Source organism: Oryctolagus cuniculus, chromosome 18 (assembly GCF_964237555.1).
Source record: "Oryctolagus cuniculus chromosome 18, mOryCun1.1, whole genome shotgun sequence".
Classification (NCBI taxonomy): domain Eukaryota; kingdom Metazoa; phylum Chordata; class Mammalia; order Lagomorpha; family Leporidae; genus Oryctolagus; species Oryctolagus cuniculus.
The window spans coordinates 59,539,420-59,560,797 of NC_091449.1; the positions used below are offsets into that span (position 1 = coordinate 59,539,420).

Sequence of the window (21,378 nt, forward strand, 5' to 3'; positions counted from 1 at the left end):
ACACGAGGAGAGAAAAGGCCACAAGATGTGGGGTCCAAGCCTGTGTGATGTCCACCTGCCGCCTTGACCTGAGGCTTGCTCTGCTTCCAGGTGATAGAAATCCAGAATGTTAGCGCCCCCTGCAGCAGAGTCCCTCGGTACACGGGAGAGGTGGCTTAGCATTCGTGTACACACTGGACAAGGGGCTCTCCATTACCCCTAAAAACAAATAAAGTCCTCAGACCTGAGAAGCTGCAGATAATGTTAATTAAAACACAAGGAAAGCAGCCTATGTTGTCAAAGAATTCCATGACACCTGGAGAAATAGCATTCTAGTGTTTTAGAGCACGTAAATAAATAAGCAAAAGCTGAAGGAAAAAGAAAAATAACTCTTCTATCTCAAAAGACCCAGATTTTCCCTATTATGAGAATGTGAATTACAGCCAACTTGAAAATTCTCTTGAAATTAACAGGTTATATTAGAAGAGCTGATAGGGCTTTATCTAAAAGTGAGCCAGAACACAATCACATTGTGATGGAAAAGCAAAGCCAAAAAATGTCTAAAGCATGCTCTGAGCTGAGACAGTGAAAAATTAAGGTCCTTGCATAACATTGCAATAAAGTGAGTTCATCATATATTTTCTTCAGGAACCTGGAATTGGAGCCAAGCCAGATTTTCTTGTGTAGAACACCCAACAGTAAAAATTTTAGACCTGTGGGTGGCCACAATTTTTACCAAGAAAGCAGGAAAAATTGGGGGCAAAGTAAAGAGGATAATGAAGATGTATGGAGAGAAATAGAAGTGGGTGTGGGGAGAGGACAAGGGTTAGGAGAGGGCAGAGGAAAACCAGCAGAGTTCTGAGGATCTCCCTAGCTCCAGAGTCCATTCCTCCTGCAGCTGTCTGTCCACGCTGAGGTCCACTTTAAGTGATGTCACAGCTGGAGTTGATTCTTCTCATTGTCAATCAAGAATCTGAATCACCAAAGTGAGTTGTTCGAGATGGACCAGTGAGTGGGTGTTCTTTCCTAGGCTAAGGATGCTGGCACAACACCCCACAACCCTAACGAAGCTCACTCCTTCCCAATGACACTAACACAAAGTTCTTGAACATCAAGTGACAGCATCAAGACACACATCAGACAGGAAGCCCTTGCGTGCTGTTCTGCCTGCAAAGGAGGTTAGGGACAGACCTGAGTTGAGCCTTCACAACGACTATGATTCCGCCTCTCCCTTCTCCACACTGCAGAGGGTCTTGTAGCCTGGAGCCCACAGAACAGGCCCGGTTCGAAATATTCTGCTAACATCAATCTGCCTGGGTGGTAGCAAAACATTCCCTTAGGAATTACCCAATGGTCACACTTACTCCGGGTAGCACAGCTGAATGGGTTCCCCGTACCCACTTTCTCCACTGGTCTAGTATAGAGCATCCCTAACTTACAATGGGTGGTATATGGGAAAAGAAGTCCCATCATAAGTCAGGATGCCTCTGGAATGTGAAGCTTAATTTATGTGTCACGGGGCCAAGAGGGCAGCTACTTTCCAGATAAATTCATATGGCATAAGCACAACAAACATCAAGCATCATGTTGTTAATTCCATGCAGCATAAATAGATTAAAAAGGAAAATCAAGTACATTTTCCTAACTGTGTGACCTTGAACAAATGGCTTGAACTCTCTGGGCCTCTCTGTACTCTTCTACAGAAAAGATTTCATATATACTCTGTCAAATGATAACTGTGATGACTAAATAAATTTGCCCATAGAAAGTGCTTGACACAGCACCTGGTACGTGGTAAGTGTGGAATCCGTGTCAGCTCTTATTACTAGAAGTACCTGATTTCCTCACTGGCTGGATTTCAGAGGCAGATGGACTCTGCCTTGAGCAAAATTAGCTCATATGCGGCGCTGGCCATGGGAGATTCCTCACTTTGGGTTGTCAGACAACCTGGGCTGTAATGCAGAAAATGCTAGTAGGAAACCTGAAGTATTTAATGAAACACATGAAATATCTAATAGTCATTCAGGCCTTTCACAAACTAGTTTTCACAGTAGATTGTTTCCTCCTAATGGATTTTAAGGAAGAGAAGATGGGATTAACTGCAGGGCTCCTAAGAGAGGTATAGATTGGGAGGATTTGCTTCGGTGGGGACTGATGTCACAGTGATCCCAAATTCTCAATATTCACCAGACAGATGAGCTACCTAGTGGTGTGAGACAGTCTCTAAGCTCCACAGTCTTTGGAGCAGGTACCTCCAGTCAGGTACACGGATTTGTCCTGCCATCTAGTGGCCATTCTGGAGAAAGCCAGCTGTCTTCATGTGAGCCAAGATGTTCAACCTGGAGCCCTCCCTAGGAAGCCCACTGCCCAGGGTTCTTCAGTTTGCACTTATGCAGAGGTGGGAAAAAATCAGAGTCTTTGGTTTCTAGGGAGGCACAAGTCTAGCACAGACTATCAGGGTATCAGTAGCCATACAGGATTTCCTGGGTGGTCTCAGGCCAAGTTACTTCTCTCTCCCAACCTGTGGTCTCTTCTGTAAGGTGAGTCACACTAGCTGGCCCCTGTGAGCTCTCATATTCTAGAGTCCCTCTGATTTAAAATTGTTATTGTTTGTCTGAGATCAAAGAGACACGCGAAGAGCTCCCATCTGCTGGTTTACTTCCCAAATGCTCACGACAGGGTGTAGGCTGAAGCGGGGAACTTGAACTCAGTCTGGATCTCCCACATGGGTGTCAGGGCAGGAAGCCAGCTGCTTTAGCCATCACCTGCAGCCCCCTAGGGTGTGCATTAGCAGGAGGCTGGCCCCAGGAGCACGGCTGGGCTTAACCCCAGGTACTACAACATGGGCTGCAGGTGTCGCCAGCAGCCTCTGCCACTATGTACCAAACACCCGCCCCTCCCTCCAATTTTAAATGTTTGTTTGAACAAGTATATTTCTACTTCCTTCATTAACAGAATGAAATTGAGGAGAAAATATAACACTGAGGCAATTAATTTACTCTTCCCTGGGACGACTCAGTGACAGGGTGATTGAGTGTAATTTCTGACATCATCTTCCTCGTGGGGAAGCTCTTCCTTTTTAATTGCCTGAAAGAGACGGTGTGAACGTTGATTCATTCACTCCAAAGTTCTTCAGTGAAATTCTAATTAGCAGTGAGCAAGTTGCTTGTTTCTAATATTCAGATAATCCGTGATGAATGTTAGAAAGGCTTTTATCAACCTAATAATGCACAGTTGTTAGGATTGGTTTAAGCTATCATTTTTCCATTTTCTGTGCGGCAACACTGGCTTCTTAGCCCTCTCAGACTCTTATCCCAAGAACGCTGCACACTGTTCTCTGTTCTGCCTGCTTCTAAAACCGCTTCTTCCCCTTCATCATGATTTCATCAGGTAAGAGAGGTAAAAGAATCTTTATGTTTTCATTGCCAAATAGAATTGTATATATTTATGGTGTGCAACATGATGTTTTGGTGTATGTATCCATTATAGAACTGTTTAATATATGCATATTCTCACATTCTTAGATTTTGTGTGATGAGATACTTGAAATATCTCCTTGTAGTTTTCTTACATTGTACCCAAATATTTCACTGGCTTCTCATCACTATCACTCAGTTTAAGCCTGCGCCATGACATTTGAAGTCATCTTTGGGGGACATGTGCCTACTGCTTCTTGGCATCATCACCCCCTGCCAGCTGCAGCACCCTGGCTTTCCTTTGGAAAATGATTGCCCGGCCGGCGCCGCGGCTCAGTAGGCTAATCCTCCACCTAGCGGCGCCAGCACACCGGGTTCTAGTCCCGATCGGGGCGCCGGATTCTGTCCCGGTTGCCCCTCTTCCAGGCCAGCTCTCTGCTGTGGCCCAAGAGTGCAGTGGAGGATGGCCCAAGTGCTTGGGCCCTGCACCTGCATGGGAGACCAGGAGAAGCTCCTGGCTCCTGGCTTTGGATCAGCGCGGTGCGCTGGCCGCAGCGCGCCGGCCACAGCGGCCATTGGAGGGTGAACCAATGGCAAAAGGAAGACCTTTCTCTCTGTCTCTCTCTCTCTCACTGTCCACTCTGCCTGTCAAAAATAAAAAAAATTTAAAAAAAAAGAAAAGAAAATGATTGCCCCCATCCCTCTATGGTGTGAGCAGTACTGCATGGACACAGTACACAGTACACAGCGCTGCATGGACCCTTCTTCTGTCCATGGTGATAAGGTTGGGGTGGACACATTGTCCGACAGGAGTCAGTGGAAGTTCCACTAGAACCTCTGAGAAGTGGGTGATTCTATTCAGTCCCTCTTGGCCTTACACAGTGCACAGGGAGCCACAGACGCTGCTGGAGGCATCTTCAAACCACAGCGGGAGAACCTGCTGTGAAAGGGCGCAACAGCAAGGCAGCTGATTCTTAGTGAAAGTGCTGGAGCCCTGGATTCAGCCCTGGCCTGAAGTCTGTCCTCCCTTCTCTTCCACGAGCCAACAAACTGCCATTGTCGCCTAAGGCATTTTGAATTGGGTTTTCTCCCTTTTGCAATAACAAGCGAGAAGACTCATAATTCATGCAGACCCCAAGCCAACTTTGTGTATATTCCCATGACTCTTCGTAAAGTCACTCCTGTTCCAATTTCACCAGACTGAAAGAGAGCATTCGGGTAGATGAGACAACGTGGCTGAAGGCCCAGAAATGCTCACCGAGATCCCGGGAGCCTAACTTGGTCATAAATAATTGGACCTGACTGTGAGGGAAAAGGCAGATTCCAGAGTGACCCCAAGCTGACAGAGTTGAGTCGCTGTAGGTCCAATGACCAGTGATGTTAACAAAAAGAAAAATGTTTGGGAAAGAAGATGAGGCTCAGTTTGGAGCCATTTGAATCTGAGAAAAGAATGATGCTGAGCTACAGGAGTTGTTCCCTTCTCTTATTCGCAAGAGACTGGCCCCTCCTAGAGGTCAGAGGCCATGGGGTCTTGATTTTCATTCTGTCTGCCAGAGGAAGCAGAGGAGGGAATAAAGTGAGAGCTAAGTGATCCCAGGATAATGAGAGAACTGCAGTCTGCTCTGTGGGCCTGGGGATGCTGCGGCTCATCAAGAGAGCTCACAGGTTCTGAGGTATCTGCTGATGAGAAGGAGAGTTCTGTCGTCCACGAGGCGGCGTTGACCTGAACTTGGAACACTCAGGTGGACGAAGGGGAATAGGGTGTGGCCAGCTGGGAGATGCGGCCTGTGAAGAAGTGCTCCTGTCTCTTGTCTGCCTGTGGGGTGCCATAACTGATGAAGCATTACACCATTGTTTCAGATAACTGGGGTACCCAGTGATATGACCACTAGCAGATGCCGCATTACGTGACAACAGATGACCCATCACAGTGGTCAGAGAACCAGAGGCTGCCACGGGTGTGCTTGGGGAAGTCCATCACAGATTATGGGACAAAGGGAAATGTCTTTCGTGGCGGGGTAGGGGCAGGGGCAGGGGTGGGATGGGCAGGGAAAGGGGAGAGGTTGGTGAGGTCACAAAGTTACACAGAAGTCCTGGTGTTCCATTGCACATCAAGGGGACTATAATTAATAGTAATGTATTTCATATTTCAAAATAGCTAAAAGAGAGAATTTTAAATGTTCTCACAAAGCAATGATAACTACCTGGAGGAAAGGAAAATACTCATTACCCTGATTTGCTCCATCTGTTGTGGCTAGATGTATCAGAATATTCTCTGTACCCATAGATACGAACTTTTGAATTTTCTTCTAATTCCATGAACTCTTTGAAGCATGCTCAAAGATGCAATTGTTGTTCTTCTATGATAAATAAATCAAAAGTTAAAGAATAACAACAGGACTCTTAGCTGCAACTTTCAACCCTTCGGCTAAGTGAAGAGGCCACTCCTGGGTCTCCATGGAAATCCAAGGAACAGGAAATGAGTCGGCTGATGCTCACGCTGAGCCTTCTGTCTTCTGATTACACACAGATGGAGTGGAGGAGGTGGTTTTCGCCATCCTGATCCACAAATCCAGAACATAACCGCATCGTTTTCTTGTCTCTACCGCTCAAGGAATTTTCTAGGGGAAAAGTTAAAAGAAAAAGATTTAAAGAGGAAAAGTCTAACATCCACAATGGTTGCCAAAAAAAATTTTTTTGTAGTCTTCTAAAGGAAAGTGTTGCTTCTAAGCCAGTTGTTCCATGTGCATTTTAAAAGAAAAACTATGGCACAGTCTTGAGCAGATTGCTGTGAGCCATGGAGGATGTGCAGGATAATGATCTGAAAGCCCCCCCTCCCCACCTCAGGGCTCCTTTTCAGCCTCTTCCTAAAATGCTCTCTGAGTCAGCAGCGGCTCCTCCCATCAGAGCTGTTTACACTTGCAGGCACTAAAATTCGTTGTTGGTTTTATGAATTTCTTAGCCATCTGAAAGGAAGTCCTTTGAAACATGAGGAAGCCCATTCAAGTCTTATTCAACCGGCATCAGGTGACCTGGGATGATTCCGTGTTCCTTCCTCTCTTCTAATTCTTGCGTACTGGCTTTGTTCCGGGGCGGGGGGGTGGGGGTGGTTACAGTTCTGGGCCCTGGAGACCTGTGCAGTCAGAGGCACTCACACACGACCTTTGTACAATGTGCATCTTCTGAGTTTCGAGTGGCCAGATGCAAGTTATCCAGAAGAATTATGAGGTGATTGAGGCCTTGGGCTCTGGGAAATTGCTCATGATTTTGAACTTGAACATGAACCCCATAAGGGAAAGCAGAATCGATGGTGTGGAATCCTGGATGAGGTATCGAAAGGAACATTGTAGGATCCAAAGCAAATGAAGGCCCTAGCACAGTCCTGCGTATGGCCTCTGTACACCTGGAGATGTGTGATTTTAGTGAACATTTCAGGTATCTTCTCGGCAAGAGATTCCCACAGTATTTACCTAGAAGGGGACCATTTTAAGTGACGCTCTATCAGTTTATCATAGACGTGAAGCTGGGTCATACGTGGACCACACTAGGAAGACTGCTGGGAGTGGGGCCAAGCGCTGTTTCTTAGTCACATCCTGACTAGGGACCTCCTGGCTGAAGGGTGGAAAATGACCAGTTACACTCAGCTCCACCGCGTATGGTGGTCAGCCGTGCCATTTGCAGCGTCTGAGCTTCCATTACCAGGCATGCAGTGGATCCCACTGGGCTTTCCAGGTAGTCAAGGGGCCTGGGGGAGCAGGACCTCCTCTGTATCCTGGCATCCGGCAAGGAACCGAGGATGGGGGAGCTGCCCCTGCCCCCTGCAGGTGGAATGTACCAGAGGGCCCCGGTTTGGTTCCAACCTGTCATTAGCAATTTGCCTGCAGACTGCGCGTGATGACAGAGCTGAGGAGGTCCCCATGGGAAGCCTGGACAGCCAAGAGGCACTGAAACAGGCACAGGGTAGAAAAGATCAAGCAAATCTCTAAGAGGAAAATATTGATTGAATAGGATCAGCAATTTCAATGTTAGATATTAATTAGGTTCACAGCATTAAGGTTGTAGTCATCCATCCTATGGTGGGATTTGAAAATATACAAAACAGGGCTGTGTACTAGTCAGCTTTTCATTACTTAGCTAAATACCCAAAGGACCGATTTAAGAGGGAAGGAGTTGCATTTCGACTTTGAATTTGGAAGTTCACACTCTAAGATCAGGTAGCTCCCTTGGTTTATATGTCTGGCATCCTCAGGCAAGAAAATGTTGGGGGATGGGAAGTGGCAATCACGTGGTGAATGCTGAAGCAGAGGGAGATTCAGGAAGCACACTTGACTCGCCTAACCAACCCTCCCATGAGAGCTGCCTTGTGAGGGCAAGCTCTCAGCTACCTAACCACCCCTGCCCAGCCCCACCTCTCAGGATTAGATGGGGTCTTCACTAGTAATCCACCCACCATTCACTAAGACGCTGGAGTTTAAATATCTGCTTGAGTTTGCGGCGGCCCAGTTCTGTTTAACCCACAACAGGCTGTTAAACGAAGAAGCAGTGGAGACAATCACCCCCTTATTAATGAGGTTTTATGCAGTAGGTGTTAATCCTTGAAGACTCCGTTTCAGCTCACGTTGGAACAGTGACTGTCTTAACTAGGGGTTCGTGGAGACCCATGTTTATCAGGCCAGTTTGTAAGTGCCAACAACGTATTTTTTAATTGATTTGTTTACTGTGTCAGAGCATCTATACATACCGGAGTATTTTACAGGAATGGAGATGTCAATTTGGCATGTTTAGAAAAGGCTACACTTAAGGTGAGCCATCCAAGGGGTCTTCAGACAGTTCATAGACGTGCATATTATGAAAAAAACAGTATGGACTTCAAAATATGCTGTCCTGAGGTAAACATGTTCTAGTCCTATTTTTCCATGAATCTTTTGAATCCCCCAAATGCTCGTATTTTAATTCAGACTTGGGATGCAGGACCTTATGTGTCAGAGACGCAGGTTCTCCGTGGCAGTGATGAGAGTCTGAGTGTAATGAAATGTGGCCTCCAAAGCAGTGACTCGATCTTTGGAGTCAGTAGAGGTTGCACCGTGGATTCAGTGGTGGAGGGCGTGGAGTCAGCCATGGCACATCTTTGGGTCAGTGATACTCCGTCTGTGGCTTTGAGGGCATGGGACTAGAACATCAGGGGTGCGGCTGGTTGTGAAGACTTGTGTTACCCCTGGAGCATGTGTTAGCAGTGAGCTTTATGTGAGCAGCAAGCAGAACTCTGCCCGTTGGAACTCCCATGGATGGGAGGGGAGCAGTCCAGCAGGGTGGTTCAGCCGAAAGATGTGGGCGGTCCTGTGATACTTCAAGGGGCCCAAGAAGGGATGCTGTGCCCCTTACAATTACTTACAACAGAAGTGGTTGTAAATGTGGAAAACCAGAAAGAATAATGGGAAAATCATTGCAAGCAACTTCAATATTTAAGAAAATAGCCAGTTATAAAATTAACCTACAAAAATCAATATCCTGGATACACATCAATCTAAACCAGTGGAACATATACATTCACTAAGTAAGTCAATAGATGGAAGGAACATGCAGGCACAGATGGACCAACACCAGGATACAATTTCACTTCACTGAGACTCTTGGCAAAACTGCATAATTTGAATTCAGTCATGGGAGATAACGGGCAAAGTGAAATTGAAGAAATATCGTATAAAATAGCAAGACAGAACTTTTCAGAAGTGTAAAGGTCTTGAGATAAAAACAGTATCCGAGGAATTCTTCTTAGTAAAGAAGTCTGAAAAGGCATAGTAACTAAATGCAAGATTTGACTTCTATTGCATTTAGGGATAGACAGATAAAAAATTAAAAGAGCCCAACCATAAAGCCACGTGGACAAAAAGAAATTGAAAATCAATAATACATTAAGTAAACTTAATGAATCAATGAAATATTTCTTGGCCCTATTTTAAAACATCCTTGTTTTTAGAAGATCCATGAATTCACAGATACAATATCTTCCTCTTTACAATTTGCCTCAAAAATTGAGTAATTAAATGTGCATACAGTTTTTAAAGAGCTAGAAACCTTATGTCATTGAAATTGGAAGTTGCAGTGGCTGGTGCCATGACGTAGTAGGCTATGCCTCTGCCTGTGGTGCTGACATCCCATCTAGGCAGATTCATGTCCAGGCTACTCCTCTCCCAATCTGGCTCTCTGCTATGGCCTGGGAAACAGTGGAAGATGGCCCAAGTCCTTGGGCCCCTGCACCCACATGGGATACACAGAAGAAACTCCTGGCTCCTGGCTTTGGATCAGCACAGCTTTGGCCATTGCAGCCATTTGGGGAGTAAACTAGTGGATGGACGAGCTTTCTCTCAGTCTCTCAAATAAATAAATAAATAAATTTAAAGAAGAAATTGAAAGTTGCAAAACTATAAACTATAAATATTCTCAAAAGAGGCAAAAATAGACTTGAATGAATGAAAAGGCTTAGACCAAGGCTTTCCAGATTCAGGCTTTCAGATGAACATTCAGAAAGATGTGCTTCAGATAGAAGGAGGGAGGCACTGAAATCACTGCGGGAAGAACATGTTAGCAGCCCAGTAGTCATTTAGTGGCCATCTTGGCTAACTGTGGCAATTGGTTGCAGTGCTTGGGTTCACGTCTACCTTATTTCACTGAATAGTAGCCCCAAATTACAAATTTTATTGCAGTACACTGCTTTAAGTGTTTCATAATTGGTGTTAGTCTCTTACTTTGCCTGTTTCATGAATCAAACTTACTCACAGGTATGTGTGTATAGGAAAAAATATACATGCAGGATTTGGTGCTGCACAGGTTTCAGACATCCAGTGGGAGTCCTCAAACACATTCCCCATGGATAGGAGGGTACTCCTGCGTTATCTGTAAGAGTAAACCACAGAGGACTTTTCTGAGTGTGTGGTTAGGAACTGGTCGGATCATCTAAGATGCATCTACATGGAGTATTATACAACTATACAAAGAAGGAAGAATGTATACACTACCATGGTATCATCTTAGGATATGCTATAAAATTTAAAAAGACAACACGACAAAACTACGTACACTATGCTGCAGTTTGACCTAAGAAAGCAGATGTATTTATTTATGTCTGTGTTTATGGGTGTTTAAATTAAAACGGTGGTGGGAAGATAAGCCATGACATAATAAATAAAAGCTGTAGGGATAAGACAGAATAGATGGGAAAGGAATAGCGGTTTCCATTCCTCACCGTCAACAGCAGTCCAAAACACCAAGTGGAAGGCTGAGTGATTAAATAAATCTTATTTTGTACATGTGGTGTTGGAGGTGAGATTTTTTTTTCTCTCAAAATCCTACTATAAATTGTAGATAATGATAACTTATATATATATTTTTTTTTAAAAAAGTGGAGTCCTTTAGTATTCTAGGTCAGCAACCACAAGTAACTACAGACGGGTGCACAAAACAGGAATGTATTTTCGCGATTATTTCCTAGAAGGCTGAGTTCAGAGTGCCAGCAGGGCTGGTTTCTTCCAAGGGCTTGTCTGCTTGGCTGGTGGATGCTCTGTCTTCCCATGGTCCTCCCTCCGTGTATCCCTGTCCCAATCTCCTCTTCTAGTAAGGATACTGCTCACTGGATTAAAGCCTATCCTCTGGATTTCATTTTGCCTTAATTACTTCTTCAATGATCCAGTCTTCAAATACAGCTATACACTGTGGGGTTGACTGGGGGTTAGGACTTCAGCGTTTACACTGGGGAAAGGCGAAAGCTGGGGCTGGAGCACAGTGCAGCCAGGAATGCATGGGGTTGGCAGCTCTTGGTGTAACCACCCAGAGAAGGATTCTACGTAACAAGAGCACCCAATAGGCAGAATGTACCTTCCTGGTTGATGCGCCTGACAGGGTGGAAAGGAAATGCAGATGAGAGAAGAGCACAAATGGTAATCAGTCTGTTCCTTCCCTGTGGGTATGCCCCAGGGTGGGAAAGGAAGTGCAGGTGACTATCTACCCTGCTTGGCCCTGGGTCTTCTGCAGAAGCTGTGGCACACCCTCACTGAGACTGACTGGTAAGGCCTTTTAACTGTGGGACACAAACATGGAGCCCCTTGTCCACAGGTCTTAGAAGCTTCACCATCCCATCCCTCTTGGATCCCTAGACATGAAAAGAGGCAGGAAGGCTCCAAGTCCAGCACAGTTCCTGTCTAGACATGGGTGGGGTAGCTGGGCTGGAAAGTGCTCATGCCTCTGTGAATGCCCTGTGTCCCTCAGTGCCCTCCATGGACGCCTCATTCCTGCTGGCCTTGCCTTTGCTCCTGGTCCTAGCAAGACCTTGCGATACCTGTGAATGTAAGCTGCTGCACCCCCAGACAGTCTACTGCATGTCTGATGTTGGTGAGTCCAGGGAGACAACAGGGAAGCCTCTTCCAAGGAGGAGGTCTCACCGGGGGTATAGGAAGGTGGAGGTGGAGGATCTTCACTCAGTGACCGCGTGGACCCTCTGACCCATTTCTTCATCCTCCCAGTCATCCTTGCCGACATCCTGGGTCCAGCAAAAAATATCGGTACTAGGAGAGGTTTCAAAATCCGGATGAAAAAGGTAAACCCATCGCACCTTCCTTCTCAACCTTGCTCACAACGTAACAGAGTCTGTCCTTGCACAGGTAGGACTCTGGAGCACCAAGACACCTACGAAAACCCTCAACCCTAGCCTTTTCACTCCCTATCACAGTTATTCAAGGCTCCCTCAAATGTTACTGCCTTCGACGTTATCTACACACCCCTCGATTTTTACAGCTGTGGTTATCTGGTGAGAACTTCCTTCCAGTCAGATTTACTGATTGCAGGTGAGCAACCCTGTCCATGCCAGCTGCTACCCCTTGCTGCCCCAGCCCCCACAAAATACCACTCTGCTTCTACAGCTCTGGGAGCACCAGGGACCCAGGCCCCCTCACCCAGGGTCCCCCGGGTGCCTGTTCCTCCCGAGGGCTATCTGTCCATGCTGTGATGACTTTGTTTGGCACAGGCTATCTGACTAAAGGGAAACTGATCTTCACCAGATGTCATTTGGTGTATCACTGGTATCAGCTCACCACAGAGCAGAGGCTGGGTTTCGACACGGGGTACAGTGTGGGATGCAGCTGCAACGTGAGTGGCCGCCGCAGTATTCTTACACATTCGGTCCCCGCACGCTTTTCCTGCTCATCTCTGCCTTCTGCCAGGCCCCTGTTCCCCTACCTCCTTCTTCTCTGTCCTTCCAGTTCCCCACCCCCATCACTGCTCTATTTGGCTTCTGCCAGCCCCCACCCAGCTTCCTGTTGCCCTGTTATTTCTTGGAAGGGGAGTGCTGCCAGGAGGTGGGAAGGGAGTGCCAACAAGCCCTGTGTCCCCTCGACCCTAGATTGAAACCTGCATCCTCTGCTGGCGCAAATGCCCTGAAGTCGATGTTACAGACTGTGTGTGGAAACAGGACAACTGCAAATACAATATCTGGACGGGAAACCTGTCCCTGTTCTCCATGTGTGTTCCCTCGGTGTCTGGTCAGTGCCAGTGGACCAGAGCTCCACGCCGCAGGCCGACCCCCACTTCTTACTTATCTAGGACTCAGTTAGCGCTCAGTCCCACTACTCCCCAATCGAGAACTCAGTCATAGCTTTTTAACATTCTCGGTCTTGATCTGGGTTATGTTGACCGAAGTAGGTCAGTGTTAGAAACACTCATGGAGTTGTTCACTGAGATATTGCTTACTGTCTGCAAGTAGTGTCTGTATCAACAAAATTAGCTAAATAAATCCTAAGCTGGCAAACCCCGCCCTGGTGACAAATCTCCTTGATCTTTTGAATTCTTTCATCTTTATTTGAAATTTCATTTATTTTTGAGAGAGAGAGAGGTTGTTCACATCTGTTTGTTCACTCCCCAAGTGCCTACAACAGCAGGAACTGAAGCCAGCAGCCAGGCACACAACCTGGGTATTTCATGGCAATTGCAGGGACCCAGTGCCCAGATCTGACACCCGTCCCTTCCCAGTGCCTGCACTGATGGGAACTTGGAGTCGGGAGTCATGGCTGGAAATCAAAACCAGGCATTCCACTGCAGGACGTGGGATCTCAGCCGTTAGGCGACATGCCTGCTTCCATCATTTTCCCTTTGAATCTTTCATTCATTCTGTAATGACCGCCTGACATAAATCCCTCTTGTTCCAAAGTTCCTCTCTTCTCTTCACCCTACCAAAAGCAAAAGCTCTGGTACCAGACAAGAGGGTAATCCAGAGAAAGGGTTGGTGCTTTTAGGCCTTCGCAGTAGATGGAGCTAGGAGACACATGTCTGTACACCAGTCCTTTTATTTAGTCATACATCTTTCTGTGTCTCTCTCAATATATATCTTAGAGTAAACCTGACCTGATCCTGATAGGTTCAACTCTATTCAAGTAACTTAAGATTCATTTTAGCCCTTAAATCTTGATTATTTGTACTTTTTTTTCTGACAACTAGAAATCTGACTCTGATTTTATATCATTTATTTACTTATTTGCTCAAGGCTAGCATACATAGTTTGAGAATTGTCAACTTATGCACCTGTGCAAAATAAATTTATGACTAAAGGACTAGGTTTATAGACAGTTTTTACACAAATCCCCCAGGCTCCCTCAAACTCAAACGCACATGATCTCTCCCCTCTGGCCCCAAAGGTGCCCAGAACCACCTGGTTCTAGTCCAGAAGGAGGCTTTGCAGGAGAGATGGTGCTCCTGGCAGAGACGCAGAAACCTGAGCAGGTGTAGGTCCAGCGCTAGGTGTTACACATCTCTGTCACCACCCTATATACCCACATGTACCATTTCAACCTTCCAATGAGTAGCTCTCCCATTGAAAACTCTCAGAATAAGAGTCTCCCAAAGAATGGAAAATCCATGTGGGCTAAGCTGTGGCTTGTAGTCAGGGAGGAGACTGCATAACCTGCACCAGTTATCATTGGTCTCCTTGTCCTTGGAGTTCAACTGTCAAACTCAGAAGCAGAGGAGAATTCTAGAGAAAGAACACGCGTGCAATAGGTGGCACACCTGGTACCAGAAGGTTTCCTATGGCTGCAACGTGGACACTAGGCTCAAAAGCCAATAGAGTGACATTCCCCACTTAAAGATGTAAAAGACCCTGAACACTTGAGAAGAAAGGTCATGGGGTCACCTTTATGGCTCATTAATAAATCTTACAGTGATCATTGCTCCATTTCAAATACTTCAGACAGCAAGACAAACAACTCACCTTGACGAAGTGGGAAGAACAGACACAGAACTCAATCAACTGAAAGTATTTTCTACCCTTCCTCAAATATTATTTCAGATGCTTTGGAAATAAAATATACTTCACCAAATGTCATTTTCATTTTAATTGTTTACACTGGAAAAGGAGGAAACAAGTAAGATTATCAGATTTCTCTGGGAAATCTTCCTGAAATAACACATATTATGGAAGTGAAAAGCAATATAAATCATCTTCACAAGAAAAAAAGTGTCGGGATATTGGATGGTATGATTTGCAGGATGTGAACTAGAGATGTTTTATGAAATGTCAGAAATTCATAAAATTTCAGAATTTAAAAAAAATTGATTTCCCCTTCCCAATGATGAAACCAATATATGCTTAATTATAGAAATTTTAAAAACACAGAATTATATAAAAATAAGACAATCTTGGGGCCAGCACTGTGGTGTAGTGCCAAAATCTCATATGGGTACCAATTCATATCCTGGCTGCTCCACATCCAAACCAGCTCCCTGCTAATGTACCTGGGAAAGCAATGGTAGATGCACCAAGTGCTTGGACCCCTGCACCCGTGTGGGAAACTCAGAAGGAGCTCCTGGCTCCTGACTTTGGATCAGCCCAGCTCCAGTCGTCGTGTCGATCTGGGGAGTGATCCAGTGGATGGAAGATCTTGCTCTCTGTTTCTCTCTCTCTGCCTCTCTCTAACTCTGCCCTTCAGATAAACAAATAAATCTTTAAAAAGAAAAATTTATTTGTTTATCTGAAGGGCAGAGTTAGAGAGAGAAAGGTCTTCCATCTGCTGGTTCACTCCCCAAATGGCTGCAACAGCCAGAGCTGGGCTGATCCAGTACAGGAGCCTGGAGCTTCTTCCAAGTCTCCCATGAGGGTTCAGACCCTAAGTACTGAGTCCACAATCACCATCACATTCTTGAAATAGAAGAAAAACAGAGAAATGGAGAAGACCTCACTAGTTCTTAGGGATGAGAGGAAAGGGAGGACGTGGAAGGAGGGGAGGCAGTGTGTGTGGCAGTAAATGGGCAGTAGGAGACATGCTGTGGCGCTGGGATTATATTATGTGATAGTTACGCCACTGATTGTGTTCTAAGATGCTGCAGTTGGGATCAACTGGGTAAAAGATATGCAGGATCTGACTGCATGATTTTTAAAAAAGATTTATTTATTTATTTATTTATTTGAAAGGCAGGGTTACAGAGAAGGAGAGACAGAGAGAGAGAAAAGTTCTGTCTGCTGGTTCACTCCCTGAACTGATTGATGTGATGGCCAGGATTGGGCCTGGTGGAGGTTGACAGGTGCCTAAGCCTATGGGCCATCTTCTGCTGCTTTCTCAGGCACATTAGCAAGGAGCTGGTTTGGAAGTGGAACAGTCAGGTTGTGAACTGGAGTTCATATGGGATGCTGGCATGTTGCATGTTGCATGTTGCATGTGCCTTAATCCACTGTGCCACAACAGTAGCCCCCTCACTGCAATATTTCTCCGAATGGCAGTTGAATCTACAGTGATCTCGAAATAAAAATATAATTAAAAAAACAAAAGAGTAACCAGAGATTGATTTAATGTAACAGTATAATTTAATCAAATTAACTTTTCTAAGTAAAAAAAAAGCTAGAGCCATAATTTTACATATTGTGTGACTGCATTTCATATAGCATTATAGAGTGGGAAATCCTATAGGCTTTCCTGTAAGGAGAGAAAACAGATCAATGATTGCCAGGACTTATGGGAGGTGGGAGGAAGTGACAGCAAGGGGGCTGTGCAGGGGAATTTTTAAGGGGATGAAACTGTTCTGTATGATTCTGATAGAGACACGACTCTGTGCACCTGCCTAAACTGTGAAACGCACACACAGCACTTTGAGTGGAACTTCCAATACAAACCGGGAAGTAGATAAGACTTGGTAGATAGATAGGCGCCTTGGGATAACAGGCTGGAATCAGTACAGTCTGTAGCTGAACAATCTGCCTTTTGTACAAATACCTGATGTAACCACTTTAAAGGGAGAGAATAAAATAAAACTAACTTTCAGAGACATGGTACTTTCACTGGGTATTATGAAGTTGAAGACAAAAAACACTACAAAACTCTAGTGATGAATTGTTTCTTTCAGGAGTAGAGGTTAGCAATTCTAAACTACTTTACAGGGGCTTTTGTTGTTGTTGTTGTTGTTTTGCTGGCAAGAATAATGTCCACATCCCAATGTCTGGGAAAAGCTGTGACTATGTTACCTTCTGTGCAACAAGATCTATGAAGATGTGGGGAAGAAAAGGATTTGGGATGGGCAGGCAGATTATGCATGATTATGCATGATTATCTAGGTGGGCTCAATGTAATCACAAGTGTGACTAGAAGTAAAAGAGAAAGGCCAGAGACACAGGCACACACATGCACACACACACATGTGCACACACACGGGGGGGAGGTAAGGGAGAGCTAGAGAGGGAGAGAGATGGTGTCAGGAGCAGCAGAGGTCAGGGTGAGCTGAGGGCTGGTGCTTTGGAAACAGAGATGGGTGCCGTGATTGAAAGGGTGCAGGCAGCTTCCAGGAGCCTCAAAAGGCAAAGAAATGGATTCTCGCCTGCAGCCTCCAGGAAGGAACACAGCCTTCTTCAAACTGTCTTGTGACACACAGAGACCCCTGTTTAGATTCTTGACCTCCCAAACTATAAACTAATAAATTTGTGTCATTTAAGCTACAAATTTGGGGTAATTTATGATAATATAAATAGAAAACTGATATGGGTTTTTATTAACAGAAAGTGAGTCTCTGCTGTAGCAAATACTGCAAAATACAGGTGTGACTTTACATTAAGCAGTGATGACCGATGAAAAATGCTAAGAAGTGCTACAGAAAATGTTCTGACAGACTGGAAAAGAGTGTGAATTAGAAATGTGGATGCCATTCCCTTGGCTAGAGAGAACTCAGAAGGAAGTGAAGATGATGGTGGAGAAAACATCGATTGAGAAAATACTGAAATCATCAACAAAGATTGTTAAGTAAATAAAGGAGTGTTAAAGACCTTGCTGGTGAGAACTCAGAAGAAAATGAGGAATATGCTATTAGAAACAGTAAGAAGAGAGATGCTTATTATTAAGCTTCATTGTGTTCTACAGTTATATAGAAAGCACACTTACAAGCAGTGCACTTGGATATTTTTCTCATATTTCCAAGCAAGATGATAGAGGTACAGCCTGGTATCTTTGGCTACTTACAGGAAACTGCAAGAGTACATGATAGACTGAAGGAAGAAATGTTAAAAATAAAAGGAGCCAGATGTAATTACACAGGAAATTCTAAGTCTTTCAAGTTTGCAAAACATGCTAAAATTAGTCCATTCACAGTCAGGAAAGTAGACTTGAAGAGAAAGCCAAGAAAGCTCCAAGACCTTCTTTCGCTAGGGCCTCAGCAGGATAACAGGTTGGAAGATTCTTTGAAGAGACCGGGCGTGTGACCCATGGACCCATTCAGTCACATCACCAGAAGCCAGAAAAAACAGATGGAGACACACAGGAAAAATATTTCAGAGAGCCTCTGCCCAGTGGAATGAAATCTGATATACGCAGCCAACTCACAAAGTTATTGAGACTTTTATTCCAGTAACAACAGGAAATTAATGTACTGCATTTGAGGAAATAAGTAACTACAGTTTGGGTGGCAGGAGACAGATCTCCTACTGTCAGAGGGTTGCATTATAAAAAAAAGAAAACAGAGAGGAAGGCTAGACTAAGTCCTATTTTGCTGAATCAGCCAGTGATATCAATACAAAATTGTATTTATAGATAGATAATGACTACTATTTCTGGGCTCCATTCTGTTCTATTCATTCTTTTTTCTTCCATTGTTTTAAAATTTTATTTAAGGTATGCAAATTTCACATATTTCCTATCTACAGATTCAGGAACATAGTGAACCTTCCCACCCCACCTTCCTTCCTGCCCATACTCCCACACTTCTTCCTCTTCCCTGTCCTATTCCCATTCTTAATTTTTACAGTGACTACCCTTACACCAATAAGGTGGCTGACGAGCCAATCTTTAAATGAAATTGTGTGGGTATTTCAATGTTTTCCATTTAAATATTCCACTTTTTTTTTTAGACAGGCAGAGTGGACAGTGAGAGAGAGAGACAGAGAGAAAGGTCTTCCTTTGCCATTGGTTCACCCTCCAATGGCTGCCACGGTCGGTGCGCCGTGCTGATCCAAAGGCAGGAGCCAGGTGCTTCTCCTGGTCTCCCATGGGGTGCTGGGCCCAAGCACTTGGGCCATCCTCCACTGCATTCCTGGGCCACAGCAGAGAGCTGGCCTGGAAGGGGGGCAACCGGGACAGAATCTGGCACCCCGACTGGGACTAGAACCTGGGGTGCCGGCGCCACAAGGTGGAGGATTAGCCTATTGAGCCGTGGCGCCGGCCCATATTCTACATTTCTTTAAAATTTTTACATTGATATGTGTGTTTATGTACACATATATGAGTGTAACAGAGGACTCATACCTAAGATAGATCAACAACATAACAAAGGAATACTCTTCAAAGGTTCATGGAGACTGTGGATCATGAGAAAACTATGCGCGGATTCTTCCATGAACTTTTTGGAATTTCTGCCCATATAGATGTTTACTCTTCCAGGAGGGGGGAAAAAACTGGATTTCCCTCTCTAGAATATAGGATAGGCACAGGGACTCTAATTTCCTAAGAATGCAGGTGGAAAGGGACAGTGATGACACTGTGCAGAAACCAAACGGACACCACCTTGATTTAAAAGCCAATGTTCCCTGGCCGGCGCCGCGGCTCAATAGGCTAATCCTCCACCTAGCGGCGCTGACACACCGGGTTCTAGTCCTGGTTGCGGTGCTGGATTCTTTCCTGATTGCCCCCCTTCCAGTCCAGCTCTCTGCTGTGGCCCGGGAAGGCAGTGGAGGATGGCCCAAGTGCTTGGGCCCTGCACCCCATGGGAGACCAGGAGAAGCACCTGGCTCCTGCCTTCGGATCGGCGTGATGCGCCGGCCGCAGCACGCCAGCCATGGCAGCCACTGGAGGGTGAACCAACGGCAAAGGAAGACCTTTCTCTCTGTCTCTCTCTCTCACTATCCATTCTGCCTGTCAAAAAAAAAAAAAAAAAAAAAAAAGCCAATGTTCCCTCCACCAGTAGTGCATCATATTGCTGTGATTGGTTTGCATAAGATATAATGAGAATAAGAAACACAACCCACCTCTGAGGTGTTCAACACACACACACACACACAGAAACCCATAATCCAAAACCGAAATTTTGGTACATTCTTCAAAATATTCAGAAGTCCTATTCAAAACTATTAAGGTTACAAAACAGGAAAGAACTGAAAAATATTATCACAACTTAGAGGAGACTAAGAGAAAATGGCATCTTAATGCAGTATGGTATCTAGATTAGACTCAGGGCCACATGAGCGCACTGGAAACACGAGGAACTCCAGGCACATCTGTGGTTCATAGTGCTGGCTCAGTGCTTGCCTTGGAGAGTTTCTTTCCAGTCACCATTAGAGATGGTTGGGTGAAGAGTATATGGCAATTTTCAGTAATCTCTCTACCTTTTCTTTAAAAATTACTTCTAAATATCAAAAATGACAGTGTCCTGAAGGAAAAAAAAAATAAAAACTGTGGTAGAATGAGAAGGTCATGCCAAGATGGCTGCTGGCAACGGAAACTGCCTGGCAACAGCCTGTGATTGGTTAAGGCATAGACCGCCCCTTGACTGGATTGGCTGCCTTGGCTATTTCAGCTGCTGTACCAACTGAAATAAATGAGTCTGCAGGCTGCTCGCCTCTGGCCTGTTTTCACCCGGCTCCCAGGGTCTGTGTGGTGACTCGGCGCCTTTTACCCCCACCACGCTCCTCCTCTCAGAACGAATCCACCTCAACAAAAAATAATAAAATTAAATCAACAACAAAAGAATGACCTAAAGCAAGAATCAACTCAATTAGTAGGACAAAATGCAAGAGTGACAGGCATGATGCCATTGGCAGACAAGTGTGTCAAAACCCTATTACAGGGATCAGCTTTGTGGTGTAGCAGATTAAGCCACTGTCTGCAACCTTAGCATCTCATATAAGTACCAGTTCAAGTCCTGGCTGCTCTACTTCCCATCCAGCTCTGCTAAAGTGCCTGCGAGAACAGTGGAAGATGGCTCAAGTGCTGGGGCCCCTGCACTCACGTGAGAGACCAGGATGGAGTTCCATGTTCCTGGCTTCAAACTTGCACAGACCCAGCCATTACAGACACTTGGGGAATGAACCAGCAAATCAAAGTTCTTTTCTCTCTCCTTTGTGTGTGTGTGTGTGTGTGTGTGTTTCTATCTGTCTCCCCTTCTCTCTGTAACTGTTTCTTTCTAATTAATAAATCTTTAAAAAAGAAAAGAAAAAACGATTATAAATATGTTTCAGAGGATCCTGAATGTGGTTGAAAATCTCAACATGATGGGGTGAGAAATGGACCATTTCTCAAAATGAACCAGAGAATTTCCAGACATGTAAACTATAATATGTAAAATGAAATATATTTTGGATGTGACAGAAAGGAGATTTGACACTACTCATAGAAATAGATGGCACTCTGGGCTGCCCTCACTTATAAAGCTTTTTTTTCCCTCTATGCCCTCACTTTCAATCCTGAGTGTAGCCCTTTTCTGTCTTTATTTTTTGACACGAGTACAGTCATTTTATATTTCAATGAATTTTTGC

The 21,378-nt window shown here is 45.0% G+C and overlaps 1 protein-coding gene across 1 annotated transcript; it reads left to right on the forward strand.

The window, feature by feature from the left end:
- The first annotated feature begins 11,359 nt into the window (after positions 1 to 11,359).
- On the forward strand, positions 11,360 to 13,360 carry LOC103348521 (metalloproteinase inhibitor 1). Its single transcript, XM_008257637.3, has 6 exons — positions 11,360 to 11,455; positions 11,658 to 11,780; positions 11,912 to 11,985; positions 12,118 to 12,232; positions 12,412 to 12,533; positions 12,787 to 13,360. The coding sequence occupies exons 2-6, from the start codon at positions 11,666 to 11,668 to the stop codon at positions 13,036 to 13,038; spliced, it is 678 nt and encodes a 225-aa protein (XP_008255859.2). The 5' UTR covers positions 11,360 to 11,455; positions 11,658 to 11,665; the 3' UTR covers positions 13,039 to 13,360.
- The last annotated feature ends 8,018 nt before the right edge of the window (positions 13,361 to 21,378 follow it).

Excerpts from the sequence above, each read along its gene's own strand:
- LOC103348521 (XM_008257637.3), top strand. The coding sequence starts at position 11,666 with ATGGACGCCTCATTCCTGCTGGCCTTGCCTTTGCTCCTGGTCCTAGCA. Across the intron at positions 11,986-12,117 it reads TCAAAATCCGGATGAAAAAG|TTATTCAAGGCTCCCTCAAA; the intron begins GTAAACCCATCG and ends TCCCTATCACAG. Across the intron at positions 12,534-12,786 it reads GTGTGGGATGCAGCTGCAAC|ATTGAAACCTGCATCCTCTG; the intron begins GTGAGTGGCCGC and ends CCTCGACCCTAG.